Genomic DNA, 23,619 nt, shown 5'->3' on the forward strand with positions numbered 1-23,619 from the left:
ATTATTATCCACCTAGCTAGCTAATGATAGGTTAGCTAGCTCCAAAGAAACAACCAATGAATGACAACAGGCTCTTTACGTTTTTCTTGGAATAGAAACACCATAATATTAATCAAATTAATTAAGCAAGCACCAGTAAAAAGTTTAGACACAGCTACTCATTCCAGGGTTTTTCTTTATTTTTACCATCTCTACATTGTAGAATAATAGCGAAGACATCACAACTATGAAATAACACATATGGAATTAGTTAAGAACAAATTCTTATTTACAAGGACAGCCTTCCCCCTCAGGAATTGAACCCCGGTCTCCCGCGTGCGCGTCATTGCGCGCGACCGGCGTTCAATTCTTCGATGGAAGGAGTAGACTGTCTTGTAAATAAGAATTTGTTCTTAACTGACATGCTTGTCTCAGAGCAGTGCGAAACGGTGCTAAAATAGTTGTAGGCTATTGCTTCAAATCCTACTGCTTTTAAACTTCAATATTCTCTAAAATAAATAAGACCTACACCACTTTTAACAGCACATTACTCAACACTAGTGAGACTCATGTCGTCTACGGTAGGCCTACAGTATATCGAAAAATATGACGTGACTATCCGCAAATAATTACATACAGAGGATTGGAGGATTCTAAATTAAAACCAGAAGCCGCCTCATGGGTCTCCCGGTGGCAGCCGGCACGGGTATCGAACCTGCAACTGCGAACCTTCATCGGTTTGCACTGCGAGAGCCACCATCCACTCTGGAGCCCCCATCCACAAAGTATCAAAATACAGAGAGATGTTGGTAAAGGTATATTGTCCTGCTAATAGCCCATAATGGGCTATTATAATACTGTACGTGGTGTCCAGGTCAGGATAACCAAAACATTTCTATATTAAAGACTATCAGAAACAATGTTGGTACTTATTTTGATCCAAATCCATGAATGAGTGAGTCGCTCAGCTTTATGTACTGTAGGTGCCGTCTATTTGACTGCGCCATCAACTTGATAATATATAACGATATTTTGGAGGTTATTTGGTTTTCAAAAAAATGAAAGTGAGCGATTGTAATCTGAATAAAGGCCAAAATAATATTTGTGAAGGCCAAAACATTTATTTCTGTTTTTAGAGGCAGAGAAATTCTAGAATTCTACCCCTACCCTCCTTCTTGGCAAGTATATTGTCCAGCTACCTGCTAATAGCCATAATGGCGCTGTACAACTTGACCGTGTTGTGTTTGAAAGAGTATTTTCCAGTAAGCAACAATTTGTTTACCTTCATTAGACAACTTTGTTCCAAAATTTCTGTAATTCAGTGATATTTATTCCCATAGTAATTCGTTATGGATCCATAACTAAATAAACATCGTCATTTTGAAAGAGTATTTTCATCATTATTTTATTACCAAAAGCATAAAGATGCCATTATTAGTTACATTGTTTTAGTTGGAACGTGCAGACTGGCACTAAGAACAGCGAGAACATTTCTCTAGTCAGCGCCATTATTAGTGCAATGCCCCTTAACCTGTTTGGGGCTGCAGGGGCAGTATTGAGTAGCCGGATAAAAGGTGCCCATTTCAAACGGCCTCGTACTCAATTCTTGCTCGTACAATATGCATATTATTATTACTATTGGATAGAAAACACTCTCTAGTTTCTAAAACCGTTTGAATTATATCTGTGAGTAAAACAGAACTCATTTTGCAGCAAACTTCCTGACAGGAAGTGGAAAATCTGAAATCGATGCTCTGTTCTAGGGCCTGCCTATAAATGTCCTTGATATTTATCAGTATACATGCACTTCATACGTCTTCCACTAGATGTCGACAGGCAGTGAGAGAAGAAATGAAGTGTATAACTTGATCTGGGGTCGAATAAAAGCTCTTTGTATGACGTGTCACCAGTTTCCTGTTTTCTGAAGAGCGCGTGAAGGGACCTGGTTTTGCCTTCTGTACAGCTGTCGTTATAGACAACTAATATCTCCGGCTTTGATTTTATTTGATACATGTGACAATATCATCGTAAAGTATGTTTTTTCAATATAGTTTTATTCGATTATTGAATTTTTTTGGGGACGTTAGGCGTGGTGCTTTGTCTGCGTATGTTCAGGAAGGAGAGCTTCGCGCCACTTTGCTAGCTTTCCATGCGAATTGACTGGAGAAGAGGACATTTTAAATCCAAACAACGATTGTTCTGGACAAAGGACCCCTTGTACAACATTCTGATGGAAGATCAGCAAAAGTAGGACCCATTTTATGATGTTATTTCATATATCTGTCGTACATGTGAACTAGTAGTTTGCGGCCAGGTTTTGGGCAAAGCTCTCGCCATAACGTAAACTGCATATCGTAATGAAGTTATTTTTAGAATTCTAACACGGCGATTGCATTAAGAACTAGTGTATCTATCATTTCCTATACAACATGTATTTTTTAGTTATGTTTATGAATAGTTATTTGGTCAGAATATGTGTGTCAGAAAAAGTGTCAGAAAAATATCCGGACGTTGTGGGAAAAAGATGCTACGTTAGCACAATGTATAACCACTGATTTCAGCTCTAAATATGCACATTTTTGAACAAAACATAAGTGTATGTATAACCTGATGTTATAGGACTGTCATCTGATGAAGCTTATCAAGGTTAGTCAAAAATGATATATATTTTGCTGGTTTATTCGCTATCGCTAACGTGCCTATTGCTATCGCTAACGTGCCTTGATGAATGAATGCGGTAGTGTGGCAGGCTATTGTAGTAAGCTAATATAATGCTATATTATGTTTTTGCTGTAAAACACTTAAAAAATCGGAAATATTGGCTGGATTCACAAGATCCTTGTCTTTCATTTGCTGTACACCATGTATTTTTCAGAAATGTTTTATGATGAGTATTTAGGTATTTCACGTTGGTGTCTGTAATTACTCTGGCTGCTTCGGTGCTATTTGTGACGGTAGCTGTGATGGTAGCTGCAATGTAAAACTGATTTATAGCTCAAATATGCACATTTTTCGAACAAAACATAGATTTATTGTATAACATGTTATAAGACTGTCATCTGATGAAGTTGTTTCTTGGTTAGTTTGGTTGGTTCTTGGTTAGTTAGGTTGGTTTTGTGCATGCTACCTGTGCTGTGAAAAATGTCTGTCCTTTTTTGTATTTGGTGGTGAGCTAACATAAATATACGTGGTGTTTTCACTGTAAAACATTTTAAAAATCGGACATGTTGGCTGGATTCACAAGATGTTTATCTTTCATTTGCTGTATTGGACTTTCGCGCCCTGCACTTGAAGTGGCTGTTGTCATATTGTGCCCGGCTTCGGGCTTGCAGCCCAAAGAAGTTAAGAAACTTATGACTTAGTTTTGTTAGGATTGGATATTCTTCCAACTGGAAGACACTTGACTGATTACATGTTATTTTACAGCAGTTGCTGTAGGGACCGTAATTTGGCTATCATTATGAATATTTCTGTGGCAGGAGGCCAGGTATTTGAGACAGAATGTTTACATAGGGCTGTTATTTAAATATTAAGAATTAGTGATCTTGCTATAAGAAGAAAGTATGTTGTCAGGAAATAACCCATGTGTTAGTGTGTATGTCCTCAGGAAAAAACAGCACATAAGAAGCCAGAAATAACCAAGGGCATGGGCTGAATTCTGGAGACTGAGTGTACATCAAGATACACCAGGCTGGGGGTATACTTCTTACAGCACCTGCAGTGGTAAAGATCGTCATGTCTCTCTTCGGTGGGTGCATAATTCTCACAAGAAGTAAGGTCCAGCTGAATAATGGGTGAGCTTGAAAACACCATGACAGAGGACGTGGAACCAGAGAGAGCGAGAGAGAGAAAAAGATTAGATTCCACTGTAGACATACTGGGTTGAGTTTGGGGGCTACTTGTTTTATTTGTTAATGCATCATGTGAAAAAGGATAGATATTAGGGTAATTGTACTCTAAACAACATGTTGAAGGAATTGATGTGAAAGCATATACAGTGTTGAATTACTTCAAGAAGAGATAATGTTGATTAAGGTTATGCACATGCTTATCAGTTGAAATAGAGTAGAATTGAAACAAAGTAAAAAATGACATGATTTGGGAACACCTCTCAGAACCTGAGGCCGAAAGGGGAAGACTGGGTGGAAGCATGGGGAAGCGTTTTAGGGCTTTTATTTTTGTGGAGTCCAGCAGAAAAGTATCCTGGAGGCATAGAGTCAGGTGAAGAGAGAGTGGGAATTGTCATGATCTCAGATTTCGGTATTCATGAATATATTTATGCATAACATATCACATTGTCAATACTGTTATGTTTTGTTTTTTGCTTTCCAAGTCTTATGTTTAGAAACCAGAAGGAGAGGGGTTCGCCAGATTCAGCTGGAATGTCAGTTTGTTTTGTGTTGAGTGATGGAAGTAAGAGGGTGTATGGTGTAATCATAGAACAGAGGCCATAAGTCTCAAAGTTTGAATGCCTCACAGAAAAAAGGCAGAAACCTGAACCAGGACCAGAGGTTCCACGTCTGATGATCCAATGTGACCAGGTCCGAGTGTTCCGGAGGAATGGAATGAGCCAAGGTCCCTACAAGGTGGCTCGAACAACGTTAACTGCTGTCCAGGTGAAAGGAAGCAACACGTGGTACTATCTAAACCACTGTACCAAAATCCCGTCGGAAAGGAAGAGACAACCACTAGGTCATGAAGACGCAGAGAATGCTGATACACAAGGTGGGTGTCCAAAGGGAACGGGAACAGAGGAGATCGAGATGCCGGGGAGGAGCCAAGAAATCAGCAGACCAAGTGGAAACCTGGATACGACGAATGCACTGCTTGATGCACCCAGAAGAGAACGAAGGAGAGACCACGCTGGAGAAAAAAACCTGCAAACAACCGACATTCTCTCCTGAGGGGCCAGAGAGTCCAGGGTTGGGGGAGAGAGACATGCCTGCTACTCCTAATGACCGACCTGGTGTGGCAGACCTCCCTGACGGAAGCCCTCTGCAGTGGGACCCCGAAGTACCACCTACAGAATGGGAATGACTCTTCCCTGAAATCAATGTCTTTCCAGATGGAAGCCCAGTCCGGTCAGAGGAGGGAACAGAAGGGGAAGGAACAGAAGGGTAGACCCCACAAGGAGAAGGAAAAGTCTCACAGGCTGAAGAAGAGGGGGATTTCCCCACAATTGACTTTTCAGCTCTTGAATGGTCCCCTTAACAGACAATTGAAGTTAGAACAACAAAAGAATAATGACATTGACATGACAAGAGCAACAGTGAACACTGGTACAGAAACAACAGACTCACGCACAATCAAGAAGTATGGTGAAAGCAGGAAGAGAAGAAATTGTAAAATCACCTCCCACTAGAGACTAGTACACCAACTAAGACAATAGCAAGACCACAAGAAAGTGGGTTGATGCAGAAAATCTGGACATCTGTTAACTGCCATAGTGAAGAAACTACCCCAGAATCAAACAAAGACCAAAAATTTAGAAAAGCAGTAAAGAATGACTTGTATAAGTGGGCTAAGTACACAACAGCTAAACATAGGATGGACAATTGCATTTTGTGTAGCAAATCACCTTTGTCTGATCTTTTGATAGTACCTGAACTTGCATCATTTGAAGAATGTGTTAAATGGAAAATGTTCAATGTATTCAGAGAAAATACTACATTCCTTTGTGTAACATAGAATGCAGTCTGGCATTAGGTAACACTAAAGGCAGAAGTGAATTAAACCTAAATATGTTGGGAGAACATGAATGTGCAACATATGACACAAGAACTGAATTGAATGGTCCTCATAATGATAGGTTTACTATTGTAAAAAGTAAATATGAATGTTTCTACAGCTATGGAGATAATGGGATGGATGTGGGAAACACTATAGTTAATTGTTAAACTATTTGTGTGTTAGAAACTGCAGGAGTTAGTAAATTTGATAAAGGAATGATTGTGAATCACAAAGTTAAATGTGGTAATATAACTCAAGTAACATTATCTCTTGAAATGTTAAAGCTACTTTGTATTAAAGTGTATATTGAATTCACAAGTTCTTGTAAGAGTATTATATTTCTGAGACAATTCTCCACGACATTAGTTATTTAGAATTATTTATTTCTGTTTTTAGAGGGAGAGAAACAAAAAACCTCATGGGTCTCCCAGTCAAGGCCGGCACGTGTATTGAACCAGAATCTAGTAGCAGCACAGCTTGCAGTGTCTTAGACCATGGCGCCATGGCGCCGGTTACTGTACAATGTAACCGGTCAGGAGTGGGATACATTACTACAGTAAGAGCAAAATTATCCTAACAAAATAAAATAATAAAAACCTTAGTGTAACAACAGTTTTGGTAAGTAATAGTGAAGTCGTGAACATTTATCAGTTTCTATTTAGGTTTATGTCGCCCATTCATTGTCACTTAAAGACACTGTATGACCCAAAAGCATAATCAGTGTTCTAATTCCCCTTGCGCTGGTTTGGAGCAATGACGTGTGACGCAGGGTACCATACTAAACCACAAATTACCTCTAAATCCCGCAGCATAATAGCAAAACTTTTAGCAGAGCAAACACTGTACACAATCCATGTCAATTGTCTCAATGCTTAAAAATATATTTTTAACCTGTCTCATCCCCTTGATCCACACTGATTGAAGTGGATTTAACAATTGACGTCAATAATGGTTCTTAGCTTTCACATGGATTCATCTGGTCAGTCTATGTCATGCCACCATCATTACACGCACCTGAGCTTCATGAGACTCACCCGGACTCCATCACCTTCCTGATTATCTCCCCTATGTCTGTGACTCCCTTTGTTTTTTCCCCCAGGTGTTATTGATTCTGTTTGTTTCATGTCTGTATGCTACGCGTGGTTGTGCCATGTTTTTTTGTTGTTTTTTTTGTAACTTCTGATGGTAATGTTCTGTCTGTTGTCGATCATCCAACTACCTCATCCCCATATTTTTTTGCTCCTTTGCACCCCAAAATCTCTACTTGCACATTCATCTTCTGCACATCTATCACTCCAGTGTTTTAATTGCTAATTTGTAATTACTTCGCCCTACAGCCTATTTATTGCCTTACCTCCCTAATCTTACCTCATTTGCACACACTGTATATAGATTTTTTTTCTATTGTGTTATTGACTGTACGTTTGGTTATTCCATGTGTAACTCTGTGTTTGTCTCACTGCTTTGCTTTATCTTGGCCAGGTCGCAGTTGTAAATGAGAACATGTTCTCAACTGGCCTACCTGGTTAAATAAAGGTGAAATAAAAGGAATCATTCTCCAAAGTCGTCCTATATAGTGTGGCCACGTAGGCCTATGTTCCTAGCAGGCCCAGTTATTCAGGAAAGCTTAATTGTCGTTCTGCCTCCTTTCTGATCCATGCGGCTATTCCTCGAATATTACGCTTCAATATACCCTAAATATTTGTAATTTAACTTTTAAAATGTATGTGATTTTATGTGTAGCATAAACGCTACCAGTCACAATGTTTTAATCTGATCAGGCTACTTCAAATGTCTCCTGTAGGCTATCTGCGCACATTCATCCACTCCACGCTAATATAATTCCAGCATCCAATCAGCGCACCCGCCATTCGATGAATGGAATGAGACTGTTACAAAACACAAACGTTTACTGACATTGAGATTGTCAAACCAACCCTTCGATGCTGAATAGGGAGGTGTGTATTGTCTGTGTCGAGCTTGACATACTCTATTTGATTGTAATGTTAACTCAAACCATGATGAAGCGCTCAATGTCGGTAAAGTGTTACTTATTGGTTGTGTGTGTGTGGTGCATAGGCACAGAAAACTATAGGTGGAAAAACAGGCTGAAGTGGTCAAGTCGATATCCACATTTACACTGAGTATACAAAACATTGACGACTGACCAGGTGAATTCAGGTGAAAGATTTGATCCCTTATTGATGTCACTTGTTAAATCCACTTCAATCCGTGTAGATGAAGGGGAGGAGACAGGTTAATTGATGACTTTTAAGCCTTGCGATAATTGAGACATGGATTGTGTATGTGTGCCATTCAGAGGGTGAATTGGTCAAGACAAAATATTTAACTGCCTTTGAACGGGGTATAGGTACCAGGCACATCGGTTTGTATCAAGAACTGCAACGCTAATGGGTTTTTCACTCAACAGTTTCCCGTGTGCATCAAGAATGATCCAGCCAACATGACACAACCGTGGGAAGCATTGGAGTCAACCTGGGCCAGCATCCCTGTGGAACGCTTTCGATGCCTTGAAGAATTGAGGCTGTTCTCATGGAAAAAGCGGGCGGTGCAACTCAATATTAGGAAGGTGTTCCTAATGTTTGGTATACTCAGTGTATAAACAAGATTGCTACAGTTATTTGTGGTGTTTATCATACATTTTGTTATTTTTATGAGGGGGGAGATTTGTGATTTTATTTTTTTACAGTACAAGGGGAGGGTAATGTGAAAATATTTTTTACATTTGGGAGGGAGGTGCATTTATTTTTCAATGACACCGGGAGTTGGGCCTATTATCTGCATTGGGGACTCAAATATATACTTCTGTGTTTTCTGCATTCACCAGAGATGACTCTGCACAGTCAATACAATCCAATTTCTTTTGAGATCATCTTTATGAACCTAATTAAATGTTGATTATACATGTCTAGTAATTTACCTGTGTTATCTAACGTTCTATTATGTGCAGGCACATTGTTTTGTGGATAGGCTCCAGTAATTGTTTTAAAAAGTGTCAGTGAAAACATCTACACAAAAAAGCGAGTGCGTAAAAACATTTCCCCTAAAAAGAGGTAGGAAATCTAGAGACCCACCTACGCCTGTCTCGACGAGCGTGTTGTGTGTGTGGCGATACACAAAATGCAGCGCATCTCGGGAGGAGCGAGTCTATGCCACAGTGTGTTCTGAGCAGTTGAAGCAACATTTTACAATGAGGAGGCTGTTAAATATTTTTTTATTTTACTAGGCAAGTCAGTTAAGAACAAATTTGTATTTTAAGTGAACAGTGGGTTAACTGCCTTGTTCAGGGGCAGAACGACAGATTTTTACCTTGTCAGCTCGGGGATTCGTTCTTGCAACCTTTCGGTTACTAGTTCAACGCTCTAACCACTAGGCTGCCCTGCCGCCACACTTTTGTCCTCCTATAAGAAGCAGCAAAGATTTTCACCACTCTGACCATCACCTGACCCCAGGATGCCCGGGACAAAGAGAGGCCTTGTGGAACCACAAAATACGTTCTTGGGAAACCTTGTCCAGTGTACAAAAGGTAAGCAATGAAACCAGAAGAGAAAGCTAGTTTGGATGATTGTGTTCCTTTTTTTGGTCAAAAATAATTCGTCTTTTTTTCATTTTCTTTTACACGACTTGTCTTTAGTTTGTAAAAAATTATGTTGTTTGTTTTCAAAGTTTATTCCACAATGTATATATATTGTTTTAGTGATGATATGTAACTATTTACAGTTCATACATACAGTACTAGTCAAACGTTTGGACATCTACTCATTCCAGAGTTTTTCTTTATTTTTACTATTTTCTACATCAGCCTGTCTTAAAGTATGGATCGCGACCCAAAGTGTGTCGCTGACCTGTTAGTGGTGCGTCACGACGTGTCAGAGTAAATGTATAATTATTTAATGAATTGATTTGGCCAAGTGCAATTACGGTGTCCGTTCACTGCGCTCTCTGCTTAGCAGCGGTCTGCTGTTTGGCAGCTGCGCGAGTGGGAGAGAGAGATGCACGTGTGCTTCGCGGTTTACCAGATCTTTTTTTCTGGAGTTCTGGAAGTGCTTAGTAATGAGTCAATCAAAACGAACAAATTCATATAACGACACGTCCTAACCAAATATCCACGGTATACGCAGAGACCTAAAGATTTTGCAATTGTTTTAGACGCCATTCCATCAGGTGTTGCTCTGTTATTCAGGAACGTGTCAAGACCTGACCCTCAGAGCCTACCTTCTATTGACCCTGTTGACTCATCAGTAGGAAAGATTTGTTTCTCTTTTGGCCCATTCAACAACAGAGCGATACGAACATTGTTTCAGCAGGATGTTGTATCTATACCTTATGTCATGCCTTATTGGAATGGATTTATTGATAATATCTGTTGGAAAAAAGTTTGGATGTTGCCACACACATACCTACTGGTTAACAAAATTAAGGAGGTTTCCTTTAAAATTATTCATAAATATTACCCTGCCAACCACTATATGAAGAAGTTTAAGGAAAACATAAATTCAAATTGCTCCTTTTGTAATGACCACCCAGAAACAGTGTTGCATCTTTTTCGGCATTTTATACATGTAAGAAAACTGTGGCAAGACATCAGTAGATTTATAATTGAACACATTTATGAAGACTTTACACTATTGTGGAGAGATGTACTGCTTGGATTCTTTACATACGATAAAAATAAGCTGACACATTTTTATGTAATTAATTTCATTATTCTTTTGGCCAAATTTCATATACACAAATGTAAATTTACTAACAAAAAAACACATTTTCTTACCCTACAAAAATAAATTGAACTGTATTTTAAGACTGTTAAATACTCTACTAACAAACAAGCTGTTAGAATTGTAAGTGTATGTATGATGCAGTTGTAGGCTGTTGTAAGGATAATATTGCTTGTTATTTCTCTCTTCAAGTAGAATTAACCCCTCTACTACTTGTTTATCAGACATCAGTAAAACTGCTGCAGCTGATGCATAGAATCCCTAATGCAGAGACTGTCATGGAGTGGGCAGTAGAGTTCATGCATTATATGTGCTGTAAACTCCCTCTCTGAATGATGGCATTTGTGTGTGGTAGTTGGAGGAGTTGGTGGAAAACATTACAATAAAATAAAGTTTCCTTACTAATCGTACTGGATTCCAAGTGTATCAACCAATCACTAATCTTAATTCCAATGAAGCATGATTGTTGTTGCGGACATAGAATAAGCTACTGAATGTAGTGCCGTAATTGTGTAGAACAAAAAACAGACATTTGAGGGATACGTCATCACTGTATTGGACTACATTGTGTGGGGTCACTCACCACACATATCACCAATGGGTTGTGCCAACCCATCTGAATATTTCAGCCATTTAACACCAGAGCCCTCACCACACACCTGTTTCCCTGACCTCTCTTCCCAGAGACCAGCTTCATCCTGGGGAATGCCCGGATCGTGGAGTGGCCTGTAGTCTACAGTAATGATGGATTCTGCAAGCTCTCAGGGTTCCACAGGACGGAGGTTATGCAGAAGAGCAGCACTTGCAGGTAAGGATGGTTGTTGTATAGCAGTATAGTAATCATTTTATTTTCCCCTTTGTAGGTGTAATGTATCTGCTGTTATAGATGACCACTAAACCACTGTAGAATGCTTTCAAAAGGTCCTTCATGAAGTGAAGTAATTCTGAACATCACATTACAAGAGTCACTGAAAACCCCTTGGTATCTGGTGTTCCACTAGTACTGAATGAGGGCCTGTACTGCCTGGTGATCATAGAAATGGTTTCAAATGGAACCAATTACCAAATCCAAATCAAATTTTATTGGTCACATACACATGGTTAGCAGATGTTATTGCGAGTGTAGCGAAATGCTTGTGCTTCTAGTTCCGACAATGCAGCAATCTAACATGTAATTTAACAATTCCACTACATACACACACATCTACAGTTGAAGTCGGAAGTTTACATACACCTTAGCCAAATACATTTAAACTCATTTTTTTTCACAATTGCTGACATTTAATTCCATGTCTTAGGTCAGTTAGGATCACCACTTTATTTAAAAAATGTGAAATGTCAGAATAATAGTAGAGAATGATTTCTTTCAGCTTTATTTTTCTTTCATCACATTCCCAGTGGGTCAGAAGTTTACATACACTCAGTTAGTATTTGGTAGCATTGCCTTTAAATTGTTTAACTTGGGTCAAATGTTTCGGGTAGCCTTCCACAAGCTTCCCACAATAAGATGGGTGAATTTTGGCCCATTCCTCCTGACAGAGCTGGTGTAACTGAGTCAGGTTTATAGGCCTCCTTGCTCGCACACGCCTTTTCAGTTCTGCCCACACATTTTCTATAGGATTGAGGTCAGGGCTTTGTGATGGCCACTCCAATAATTTGACTTTGTTGTCCTTAAGCCATTTTGCCACAACTTTGGAAGTATGCTTGGGGTCATTGTACATTTGGAAGACCCATTTGCGACCAAGCTTTAACTTCCTGACTGATGACTTGAGATGTTGCTTCAATATATCCACATAATTTTCCTGCCTCATGATGCCATCTATTTTGTGAAGTGCACCAGTCCCTCCTGCAGCAAAGCACCCCCACAACATGATGCTGCCAACCCCGTGCTTCACGGTTGGGATGGTGTTCTTCAGCTTGCAAGCATCCCCCTTTTTCCTCCAAACATAACGATGGTCATTATGGCCAAACAGTTCTATTTTTGTTTCATCAGACCAGAGGACATTTCTCCAAAAAGTACGATCTTTATCCCCGTGTGCAGTTGCAAACCGTAGTCTGGATTTTTTATGGCGGTTTTGGAGCAGTGGGTTCTTCCTTGCTGAGCTGCCTATGTATGTCGATATAGGACTCGTTTTACTGTGGATGTAGATACTTTTGTACCCGTTTCCTCCAGAATCTTCACAAGGTCCTTTGCTGTTGTTCTGGGATTGACTCGCATTTTTCGCACCAAAGTACATTCATCTCTAGGAGACAGAACGCGTCTCCTTCCTGAGCGGCATGACGGCTGCGTGTTCCCATGGTGTTTATACTTGCGTACTATTGTTTGTACAGATGAACGTGGTACCTTCAGGCGTTTGGAAATTGCTCCCAAGGATGAACCAGACTTGTGGAGGTCTACAATTTTTTTTCTGTGGTCTTGGCTGATTTTCCCATGATGTCAAGCAAAGAGGCACTGAGTTTGAAGGTAGGCCTTGAAATACATCCACAGGTATACCTGCAATTTACTCAAATGATGTCAATTAGCCTATCAGAAGCTTCTAAAGCCATGACTTAATTTTCTGGAATGTTCCAAGCTGTTTAAAGGCACAGTCAACTTAGTGTATGTAAACTTCTGACCCACTGGAATTATGATAAAGTTAATTATTGTCACGCCCTGACCTTAGTTATCTTTGTTTTCTTTATTATTTTGGTTAGGTCAGGGTGTGACATGGGGGATGTATGTGTTTTTGTCTTGTCTAGGGGTTTTGTATGTTTATGGGGTGTTTACTTGTCTAGGTGTTTGTATGTCTATGGTTGCCTAGATTGGTTCTCAATTAGAGGCAGCTGTTTATCGTTGTCTCTGATTGGGAACCATATTTAGGCAGCCATATTCCGTTGGGTATTTCGTGGGTTATTGTCTATGTGTAAGTTGCCTGTGACTGCACTTATTGATTATATAGCGTTACGTTCGTTTGTTATTTTGATAGTGTGTTTAGTGTTCTTCGTTTCGTTAAATAAATAAGAAGAATGTATGTATATCACGCTGCGCCTTGGTCCTCCTCTTTTCCACATTACGACGAACGTGACAGTTATAAGTGAAATAATCTGTCTGTAAACAATTGTTGGAAAAATTACTTGTGTCATGCACAAAGTAGATGTCCTAACCGACTTGCCAAAACTATAGTTTGTTAACAAGAACTTTGTGTAGTGGTTGAAAAACAAGTTTTAATGACTTCAACATAAGTGTATGTAAACTTCCGACTTCAACTGTAATTAAAGGAATGGAATAAGAATATGTTCATATAAATACATGGATGAGCAATGACAGAGCGGCATAGGCAAGATGCAATAGATGGTATAAAATACAGTATATACATATGAGATGAGTAATGCAAGATATGTAAACATCATTAAAGTGGCATTATTAAAGTGACTAGTGATCCATATATTAAAGTGGCCAATGATTTCAAGTCTGTATGTAGGCAGCAGCCTCTCTGTGTTAGTGATGGCTGTTTAACAGTCTGATGGCCTTGAGATAGAAGCTGTTTTTCAGTCTCTCGGTCCCAGCTTTGATGCACCTGTACTGACCTCGCCTTCTGGATGGTAGTGGGGTAAACAGGCAGTGGCTCGGGTGGTTGTTGTCCTTGATTATCTTTTTGGCCTTCCTGTGACATCGGGTGCTGTAGGTGTCCTGGAGGGCAGGTAGTTTGCCCCCGGTGATGCGTTGTGCAGACCGCACCACCCTCTGGAGAGCCTTGCGGCTGTGGGCGGTGCAGTTGCTGTACCAGCCAGTGATGTAGCCCGACAGGATGCTCTCATTTGTGCCTCTGTAAAAGTTTGTGAGGGTTAACGTTGACAAGTCTGGGACCGAGTGACTGAAAAACAGCTTTTATCTCAATGCCATCAGACTGTTAAATAGCCATCACTAGGCTGTTTCCACCCGGTTATGTAACCCTGCACCTTAGACACCTTTAGTATTTCCTCACAGCTGCCCATGTCCCTTAATGTTTATGATGTGGTTGTTACTGACAAGAAGCACATGGCTGAGCTCTTTAACCTCTAACGCCTCACAAACCCGGATCCGGGATCCCCCCCATCAAAAAAGCTGACTAGCATAGCCTAGCCTAAAGCCACAGGGATATCATATAATAAAATGTTCATGAAATCACAAGTCCAAGACACCAAATGAAAGATACACATCTTGTGAATCCAGCCATCGTTTCTGATTTTTAAAATGTTTTACAGGGAAGACACAATATGTAAATCTATTAGCTAACCACGTTAGCAAAAGACACCACTTTTTTACTCCACCATTTTTTTACTCCATCAGTAGCTATCACAAATTCGACCAAATAAAGATATAAATAGCCACTAACCAAGAAACAACTTCATCAGATGACAGTCTGATAACATATTTATTGTATAGCATATGTTTTGTTAGAAAAATGTGCATATTTCAGGTATAAATCATAGTTTACCATTGCAGCCACCATCACAACTCTCACCAAAGCGACTAGAATAACTACAGAGACCATCGTGTATTACCTAATTACTCATCATAAAACATTTCTTAAAAATACACAGCGTACAGCAGATGAAAGACACAGATTTTCTAAGTGTTTTACAGCGAAAACACAATATAGCGTAATATTAGCTTACCACAATAGCAAACATCACAACAGCATTGATTCAAGGCAAAAATAGCGATAACGTATAAACCACCAAAATATATAAATTTTTTCACTAACCTTCTCAGAATTCTTCAGATGACAGTCCTATAACATCATATTACACAATGCATATAGAGTTTGTTCGAAAATGTGCATATTTAGCGGCACAAATCATGGTTATACAATGTGATTAGTGGCCAAAACTTCAAGCAATCTGTCCGGCGCCATCTTGGAGAGGCACCTATTCTAATCGAAAACTATTCATAAACTTGACTAAAAAATACAAGTTGGACAGCAAATGAAAGACAAATTAGTTCTTAATGCAATCGCTGTGTTACATTTTTAAAATTAACGTTACTTCAAGCATACAGCGTGCGCTAAAGCGAGACCGCACCGAAATTCATGGCGGAATTATTATTTGACATTTGTCAACATAAATACGAATTAACAACATAAAGATTGCTTACTATTTGCCGAGCTTCCATCAGAATCTTGGGCAAGGTGTCCTTTCTCCAGAACAATCGTCTTTTGGTTGAAAGATGTCCTCTTCTCATGTGGAAAAAGCAGCTAACGATAGCCACCCACTGGAGAGGTGCCCAACTAGTGAAAGCGCGTCACAAAGAAATTCAGGAAAATCGCAATAAACTGATATAAACTGCTATAAGTCGGTTTAAATTAACTACCTTATGATGTCTTTAACACCTATAACGAATAAAAACATGACCGGAGATATAGAACTGCTAAAACGAAAGCGTTTGCAGGACGCCATTGTGATGTCCTCTTGCGCCAGATGTCCCGTTGAAAAGAATGGTACTTCCGTTCCATGATCATTTATAGTGGCCCAGATTGCGCAATCCACTCCATTCAAATTCTCCCCGCTTACTGACATCTAGAGGAAGGCGTATGCAGTGCATGTAGCCCGATGGCTTACATGGGGACTTATAAACTGACCTCAGAACAGGGACCTCGATTTCTGAAATCTCACTCCCTGACAGGAAATGTGCTGCAGAATTCTGTTTCACTCAGAGAAATAATTCAAACGGTTTTAGAAACTAGAGAGTGTTTTCTATCCAATAGTAATAATAATATGCATATTGTACGAGCAAGAATTGAGTACGAGGCAGTTTAATTTGGGAACGAATTTTTACAAAGTCGAAATGGCGCCCCCCTAGTGTCAAGAAGTTAATCACCATTTCATTAAGTCAGGATTCCTATTTGACTCAGCCATGCCTCCTTGCCCGTCCAACATTTCTTCATCTCCCACCCCTTCTAATGCGACTATTCTCGATGCTTCTCCCTCCTTTTCCCCCTGCCCCGCTACAAAGTTTCTCCCTGCAGGCAGGCACTGAGTCCGAGGTGGTAAAGGAGCTCCTTAAACTTGACCCCAAAAAAACATCTGGGTCAGAAGGTTTAGACCCTTTCTTCTTTAAGGTTGCTGCCCCTATCATCACAAAGCCTATCTCCATCCTTTTTAACCTGTCTCTCCTTTCTGGGGAGGTTCCCATTGCTTGGAAGGCAGCCACAGTTCATCATTTATTTAAAGGGGGAGATCAAGCTGATCCTAACTGTTATAGGCCTATTTCTATTTTGCCCTGTTCATCAAAAGTGTTGGAAAAACTTGTCAATAATCAACTGACTGGCTTTCTTGATGTCTATAGTATTCTCTCGGGTATGCATTCTGGTTTTCGCTCAGGTTATGGATGTGTCACTGCAACCTTAAAGGTCCTCAATGATGTCACTATTGCCCTTGATTCTAAGCAATATTGTGCTGCTCTTTTTATTGACTTGGCCAAAGCTTTTGATACGGTAGACCATTCCATTCTTGTGCGCCGGCTAAGGAGTATTGGTGTCTCTGAGGGGTCTTTGGCCTGGTTTGCTAACTACCTCAAAGAGTGCAGTGTATAAAGTCAGAAAATCTGCTGTCTCAGCCACTGCCTGTCACCAAGGGAGTACCCCAAGGCTCAATCCTAGGCCCACGCTCTTCTCAATTTATATCAACAACATAGCTCAGGCAGTAGGAAGCTCTCTCATCCATTTATATGCAGATGACACAGTCTTATACTCAGCTGGCCCCTCCCTGGATTTTTGTGTTAAATGCTCTACAACAAAGCTTTCTTAGTGCCCAACAAGCTTTCTCTACCCTTAACCTTGTTCTGAACACCTCCCCACTATTGTGATTACTACCTCTGAGGGTTTAGAGCTTGAGGTAGTCACCTCATACAAGTACTTGGGGGTATGGCTAGACGGTACACTGTCCTTCTCTCAGCACAAATCAAAGCTGCTGGCTAAAGGTAAATCTAGACCTGGTTTCCTCTATCGTAATCGCTCTTTCACCCCAGCTGCCAAAATAACCCTGATTCAGATGACCATCCTACCCATGCTAGATTACGGAGATATCATTTATAGATCAGCAGGTAAGGGTGCTCTCGAGTGGCTAGATGTTCTTTACCATTCTGCCATCAGATTTGCCACCAATGCTCCTTATAGGACACATCACTGCACTCTATACTCCTCTGTAAACTGGTCATCTATGTATACCCGTCGCAAGACGCACTGGTTGATGATTATTTATAAAACCCTTTTAGGCCTCACTCCCCCTCTATCTGAGATATCTACTGCAGCCCTCATCCTCCACATACAACACCTGTTCTGCCAGTCACAATCTGTTAAAACCTCTACCGCTTCTCTCTCCCGGATCCGGGATCCTCCTCATCAAAAAAGCTGACAAGCATAGCCTAGCCTAACGGGACAGGGATATCATATAATATAATTTCATGAAATCACAAGTCCAATACAGCAAATGAAAGATAATCATCTTGTGAATCCAGCCAATATTTCAGATTTTCTAAGTGTTTTACAGCGAAAACACAATATGTATTTATATTAGCTCACCACAATAGCCAAACACACAAAGCCATTTATTCACCGCCAACATAGCTTTCACAAAACCCAGCAATAGAGATAAAATGAATCACTAACCTTTGGACAACTTCATCAGATGACAGTCTTATAACATCATGTTATACAATACATTTATGTTTTGTTCGAAAATGTGAATATTTAGAGCTGCAAATCGTGGTTTTACATTGTGAATACGTAGCCACAATGCACCAAAATGTCCAGAGATATTTTGGACAGTCACCTAATCTAACCAAAGAACTCATCATAAACTTTACTAAAAAATACATGTTGTACAGCAAATGAAAGATACACTGGTTCTTAATGCAACCGCTGTGTTAGATTTTTAAAAATAACTTTAGTACAACATACAGCATGCGATATTGTGAGACAGCGCTCACCTATTCTCCGCCTTGTTGGAGCCAACATATTACACAAAAATACGAAATAACATCATAAATAGTCTCTTACTTTTGATGATCTTCCATCAGAATGTTGTGCAAGGAGTCCTAGTTCCAGAATAAATCGTTGTTTGGTTTTAGAATGTCCATTTCTTCTGTCGAATTAGCAACTTTGGCTAGCCATGTGGAGCTCACGTGTCCAAGAAATCGTTGCGCCTGGAACGAAAAATTCCAAAATTCCCAATAAACGTCGAATAAACTGGTCAAACTCGGTTGAAAATCCTACTTTATGATGTTCTTCTCATATGTATCCAATAAAATCAGAGCCGGAGCAATTCGTCGTGTATACCGAACGCTTTTCAGAAGACAATGTGAGGTTCCCCGGCGCGCAGTTGAAAACTGACTAAAGAGCGGACCTGTCACTCCAAAAGCTCTCATTCGGCCTCACATCAAGCTAGACACCCCATTCAACCTTCTACTGCCTGTTGACATCTAGTGGAAGGCGTATGAAGTGCATACAGATCCATAAATATAAGCCAGTTGAATAGGCAGGCCCTGACACAGAGCCCCATTTTCAGAATTTTCACTTCCTATCTGGAAGTTTGCTGCCAAATGAGTTCTGTTTTACTCACAGATATAATTCAAACAGTTTTAGAAACTTCAGAGTGTTTTCTATCCAATACTAATAATACTATGCATATTGTATGATCTAGAACAGAGTACGAGGCCGTTTAATTTGGGCACGATTTTTTCCCAAAGTGAAAACAGCGCCCCCTATTAAGAAGAAGTTAAATAAAGGTTGAATAAAAATAAGAAAAACGTGGGTATACGACTTACAGTATACCTGCGTATACCCTCCACTGCACCACTGGCCCTTTGTGTTTTGCAAAAAGTGCATTCTCCTAAATGAGTGCACTGGTATTACGGTTGCTGTCCTTTCAGAATAACAAACCTGTCACACACTGAAAGCCTATGGGTTCGCCACTGCGCAAACATGTCTATAATAAACTCAGCAAAAAAGAAACGTCCTGTCATTGTCAACTGCATTTATTTTCAGCAAACTTAACATGTGTAAATATTTGTATGAACATAACAAGATTCAACAACTGAGACATAAACTGAACAAGTTCCACAGACATGTGACTAACATAAATGGAATAATGTGTCCCTGAACAAAGGGGGGGTCAAAATCAAAATTAACAGTCAGTATCTGGTTTGGCCACCAGCTGCATTAAGTACTGCAGTGCATCTCTTCTTCATGGACTGCACCAGATTTGCCAGTTCTTGCTGTGAGATGTTACCTCACTCTTCCACCAAGGCACCTGCAAGTTCCCAGACATTTGTGGGGGGGAATGGCCCTAGCCCTCACCCTCCGATCCAACAGGTCCCAGACGTGCTCAATGGGTTTGAGATCCGGGCTCTTCGCTGGCCCTGGCAGAACACTGACATTCCTGTCTTGCAGGAAATCACGCACAGGTGGAATTGTCATGCTGGAGTGTCATGTCAGGATGAGCCTGCAGGAAGGGTACCACATGAGGGAGGAGGATGTCTTCCCTGTAACGCACAGCGTTGAGATTGCCTGCAATGACAACAAGCTCAGTCCGATGATGCTGTGACACACCGCCACAGACCATGACGGACCCTCCACCTCCAAATTGATCCCGCTCCAGAGTACAGGCCTCGGTGTAACGCTCATTCCTTCGACGATAAACGAGAAACTGACCATCACCCCCGGTGAGACAAAACTGCGACTCGTCAGTGAAGAGCACTTTTTGCCAGTCCTTTCTGGTCCAGCGACAGTGGGTTTGTGCCCATAGGTGACGTTGTTGCCGGTGATGTCTGGTGAGGACGTGCGTTACAACAGGCAGACAAGCCCTCAGTCCAGCCTCTCAGCCTATTGCGGACAGTCTGAGCACTGATGGAGGGATTGTGCATTCCTGGTGTAACTCGGGCAGTTGTTGTTGCCATCCTGTACCTGTCCCGCATGGTGTGATGTTCGGATGTACCGATCCTGTGCAGATGTTGTTACACGTGGTCTGCCACTGCGACGGCAATCAGCTGTCCGTCCTGTCTCCCTGTAGCAATGTCTTTGGCGTCTCACAGTACGGGCATTGCAATTTATTGCCCTGGCCACATCTGCAGTCCTCATGCCTCCTTGCAGCATGTCTAATGCACGTTCACGCAGATGAGCAGGGACCCTGGGCATCTTTCTTTTGGTGTTTTTCAGAGTCAGTAGAAAGGCCTCTTTAGTGTCCTAAGTTTTCATAACTGTGACCTTAATTGCCTACCATCTGTAAGCTGTTAGTGTCTTAACAACCGTTCCACAGGTGCATTAATTGTTTATGGTTCATTGAACAAGCATGGGAAACGGTGTTTAAACCTTTTATAATGAAGATCTGGTAAGTTATTTGGTCCTGAAAAAGGGACGTTTCTTTTTTTTGCTGAGTGTAGATAAGGCAGTTAAGATATTAACGTTTCAGAAATATAATGTAGGCTATATATTTGGCCTGGCAAAACATTGTTTTATGCGTTGACTTAATGGAAGCTGATAATTATTTTTTTAATCCGCTGGTCTCGACTGGTCTCGGGAAGAAATTATAAGACCTAGTCAAGACCAAGTACAAATAAATGTATCCGACACCGAAACAAGACCAAGACACTCAAGATGTGGTCTCGAGACCGGACTTGAGACCGAGACCAGTCTTGAGTACTACAACACTGCCAATTACTGTCCAGTCAGTCCCAGCGTGAGGCCATCCGGGTCTCATTCAAATGTTTAAAAATATGACTCCTAAAGCCAAGGGCTCTTCTTCACTTGATGTTTTCCTGGCCTTCGCGCAGGTCTAAGTGTTTGCTAAGCTAGGGGCTAAAGCCGTACTTAGACAGTGTAGCACCTATTTCTCAATGTCAGAAATGCATATAATAGTAATTTAGAGAGCATCCCAAGAAAACATTCACAAGTGACAAACTCTTTAATCAGTTGCTATAGTATTGTAATGTTGTTCTAAAAGTTGGGTTTGAGGTTTTCTCCAAATTAGCTCTAACTTCAGAAACAATCCCACAATACCCTGTGGTCAGTGTCACATGGTAAATGAAATACAGTCTTCCAGTCATTGCGATAACGCTAGTTAGCATTGGATCGTGAAACTACCTCATTGCCAAAATCCTGAAGTATCCCTTTCAGGGTCATATGTCAGATGACTAATCCTTTTGATTTTATTTGTCACTTTTCTTCCAGTTTTATGTATGGAGAGCTGACGGACAAGAAGACGACAGACAAAGTCAAAGAGACCTTTGGTTCTTATGAGTCCAACTGCTTTGAGGTCCTTCTATACAGGAAGAACAGTGAGTGTTCCAATTTAATTGTTGACATTGTATATGTACTGTAGATTATTGTATAGAAAGGAAAATGTAAAGTGGACCTTATGAGAAAAGCAATTGTTAATACTACATTGTAAAGAATATTTTCTGTCTGCAGGGGTACCAGTGTGGTTCTACATGCAGGTGGCCCCCATCAGAAATGAGAAAGACAAAGTCGTTCTCTTCCTGTGCACCTTCAAAGACATCACTGTCGTCAAGCAGCCCATCGAGTACGAGTCCACTAAGGATAAGGACGAGTCCACTCTAGGTAAGTGTCTCTGTGGCTATTTGCTTGTTATGAAGAGCCAGTTTATGAATTACTGGAGATGGAATGGTCTTGTGGCTGATGTGGTCAGAAGTGGGTGTTTTTCCCCTTTCCTCCTATATGAGTGATGTACAGTGCCTTCGGAAAGAATTCAGACCCCTTGACTTTTTACACATTTTGTTACGTTACAGCCTTATTCTGAAATTGATTAAAACTATTTTTCCTCATCAATCTACAGACTATACCCCATAATGACAAAGCAAAAACTGTTTTTTAGAATGCTTTGCTAATTTATTAAAAACAGAAATATGACATTTATATAGGAACCTTTACCCAGTACATTGTTGAAGCACTTTTGGCATCGATTAAAGCATCTTGGAAGATTAAGTCTTCTTGGGTATGACACTACAAGCTTGGCACACCTGTATTTGGGGAGTGTCTCCCATTCTTCTCTACAGATCCTCTCAAGCTCTGTCTGGTTGGATGGGGAGCGTTGCTGCACAGCTATTTTCAGGTCTCTTCAGAGATGTTCAATTGGGTTCAAGTCCGGGCTCTCGCACATTCAGAGACTTGTCCTGAAGCCACTCCTGCGTTGTCTTGGCTGTGTGCTTAGGGTCATTGCCTGGTGGAAAGTGAACCTTCACCCCAGTCTGAAGTCCTGAGCGCTCTGGAGCAGGTTTTCATCTCTCTGTACTTTGCTCCGTTCATCTTTGCCTCGAACCTGATTAGTCTCACAGTTCCTGCCGCTGAAAAACTTCCCACAACATGATGCTGCCACCACCATGCTCCAATGTAGGGATGGTGCCAGGTTTCCTCCAGACGTGACGCTTGCCATTCAGGCCAAAGAGTTCAATCTTGATTTCATCAGAATAGAGAATCTTGTTTCTCATGGTCTGAGAGTCTTTAGGTGACTTTTGTCAAACTCCAAAAGGGCTGTTATGTGCCTTTTTACTGAGGAGTGGCTTCCGTCTGGCCACTCTACCATAAAGGCCTGATTGGTGGAGTGCTGCAGAGATGGTTGTCCTTCTGGAATGTTCTCCCATATCGACAGAGTAACTCTAGAGCTCTGTCAGAGTGACCATCGGGTTCTTGGTCACCACCCTGACCAAGGCCCTTCTCCCCCGATGGCTCAGTTTGGCCGGGGGGCCAGCTCTAGGAAGAGTCTTGGTAGTTCCAAACTATTTCCATTAAAGAATGATGGAGGCCACTGTGTTCTTGGGGACCTTCAATGCTGCATAAATGTTTTGGTACCCTTCCCCAGATCTGTGACTCGACACAATCTTGTCTCGGAGCTCTACGGACAATTTCTTTGACCTGATTACTTGGTCTTTGCTCTGACATGCACTGTCAACTGTGGGGCCTTATATAGACAGGTATGTGCCTTTCCATATCATGTCCAATTAATTGAATTTACCACAGGTGGACTCCAATAAAGTTTGTAGAAACATCTCAAGGATGATCAATGGAAACAGGATGCACCTGAGCTCAAGTTCGAGTCTCATAGCAAAGGGTCTGAATGCATATGTAAATATTTCTGTTTTTGCAAACATTTCTAGCAACCTGTTTTTGCTTTGTCATTATGGGGTATTGTGTGTAGA

General features: G+C 40.8%; 1 protein-coding gene across 1 annotated transcript in view; it reads left to right on the forward strand.

Annotated features, from left to right (window-relative positions):
* Positions 1-9,183: 9,183 nt before the first annotated feature.
* Positions 9,184-23,619, forward strand: part of LOC120023244 (potassium voltage-gated channel subfamily H member 5-like) — a 96,735-nt gene continuing 82,299 nt past the window's right edge. Inside the window, exons 1-4 of the mRNA XM_038967289.1 lie at positions 9,184-9,256; positions 11,133-11,256; positions 21,635-21,741; positions 21,875-22,024. Of these exons, the coding sequence (XP_038823217.1) occupies positions 9,184-9,256; positions 11,133-11,256; positions 21,635-21,741; positions 21,875-22,024 (454 nt within the window). The remainder of the gene's footprint in view (positions 9,257-11,132; positions 11,257-21,634; positions 21,742-21,874; positions 22,025-23,619) is intronic.

This window comes from Salvelinus namaycush, chromosome 28 (genome assembly GCF_016432855.1).
Source record: "Salvelinus namaycush isolate Seneca chromosome 28, SaNama_1.0, whole genome shotgun sequence".
NCBI classification, from domain to species: Eukaryota; Metazoa; Chordata; class Actinopteri; order Salmoniformes; family Salmonidae; genus Salvelinus; species Salvelinus namaycush.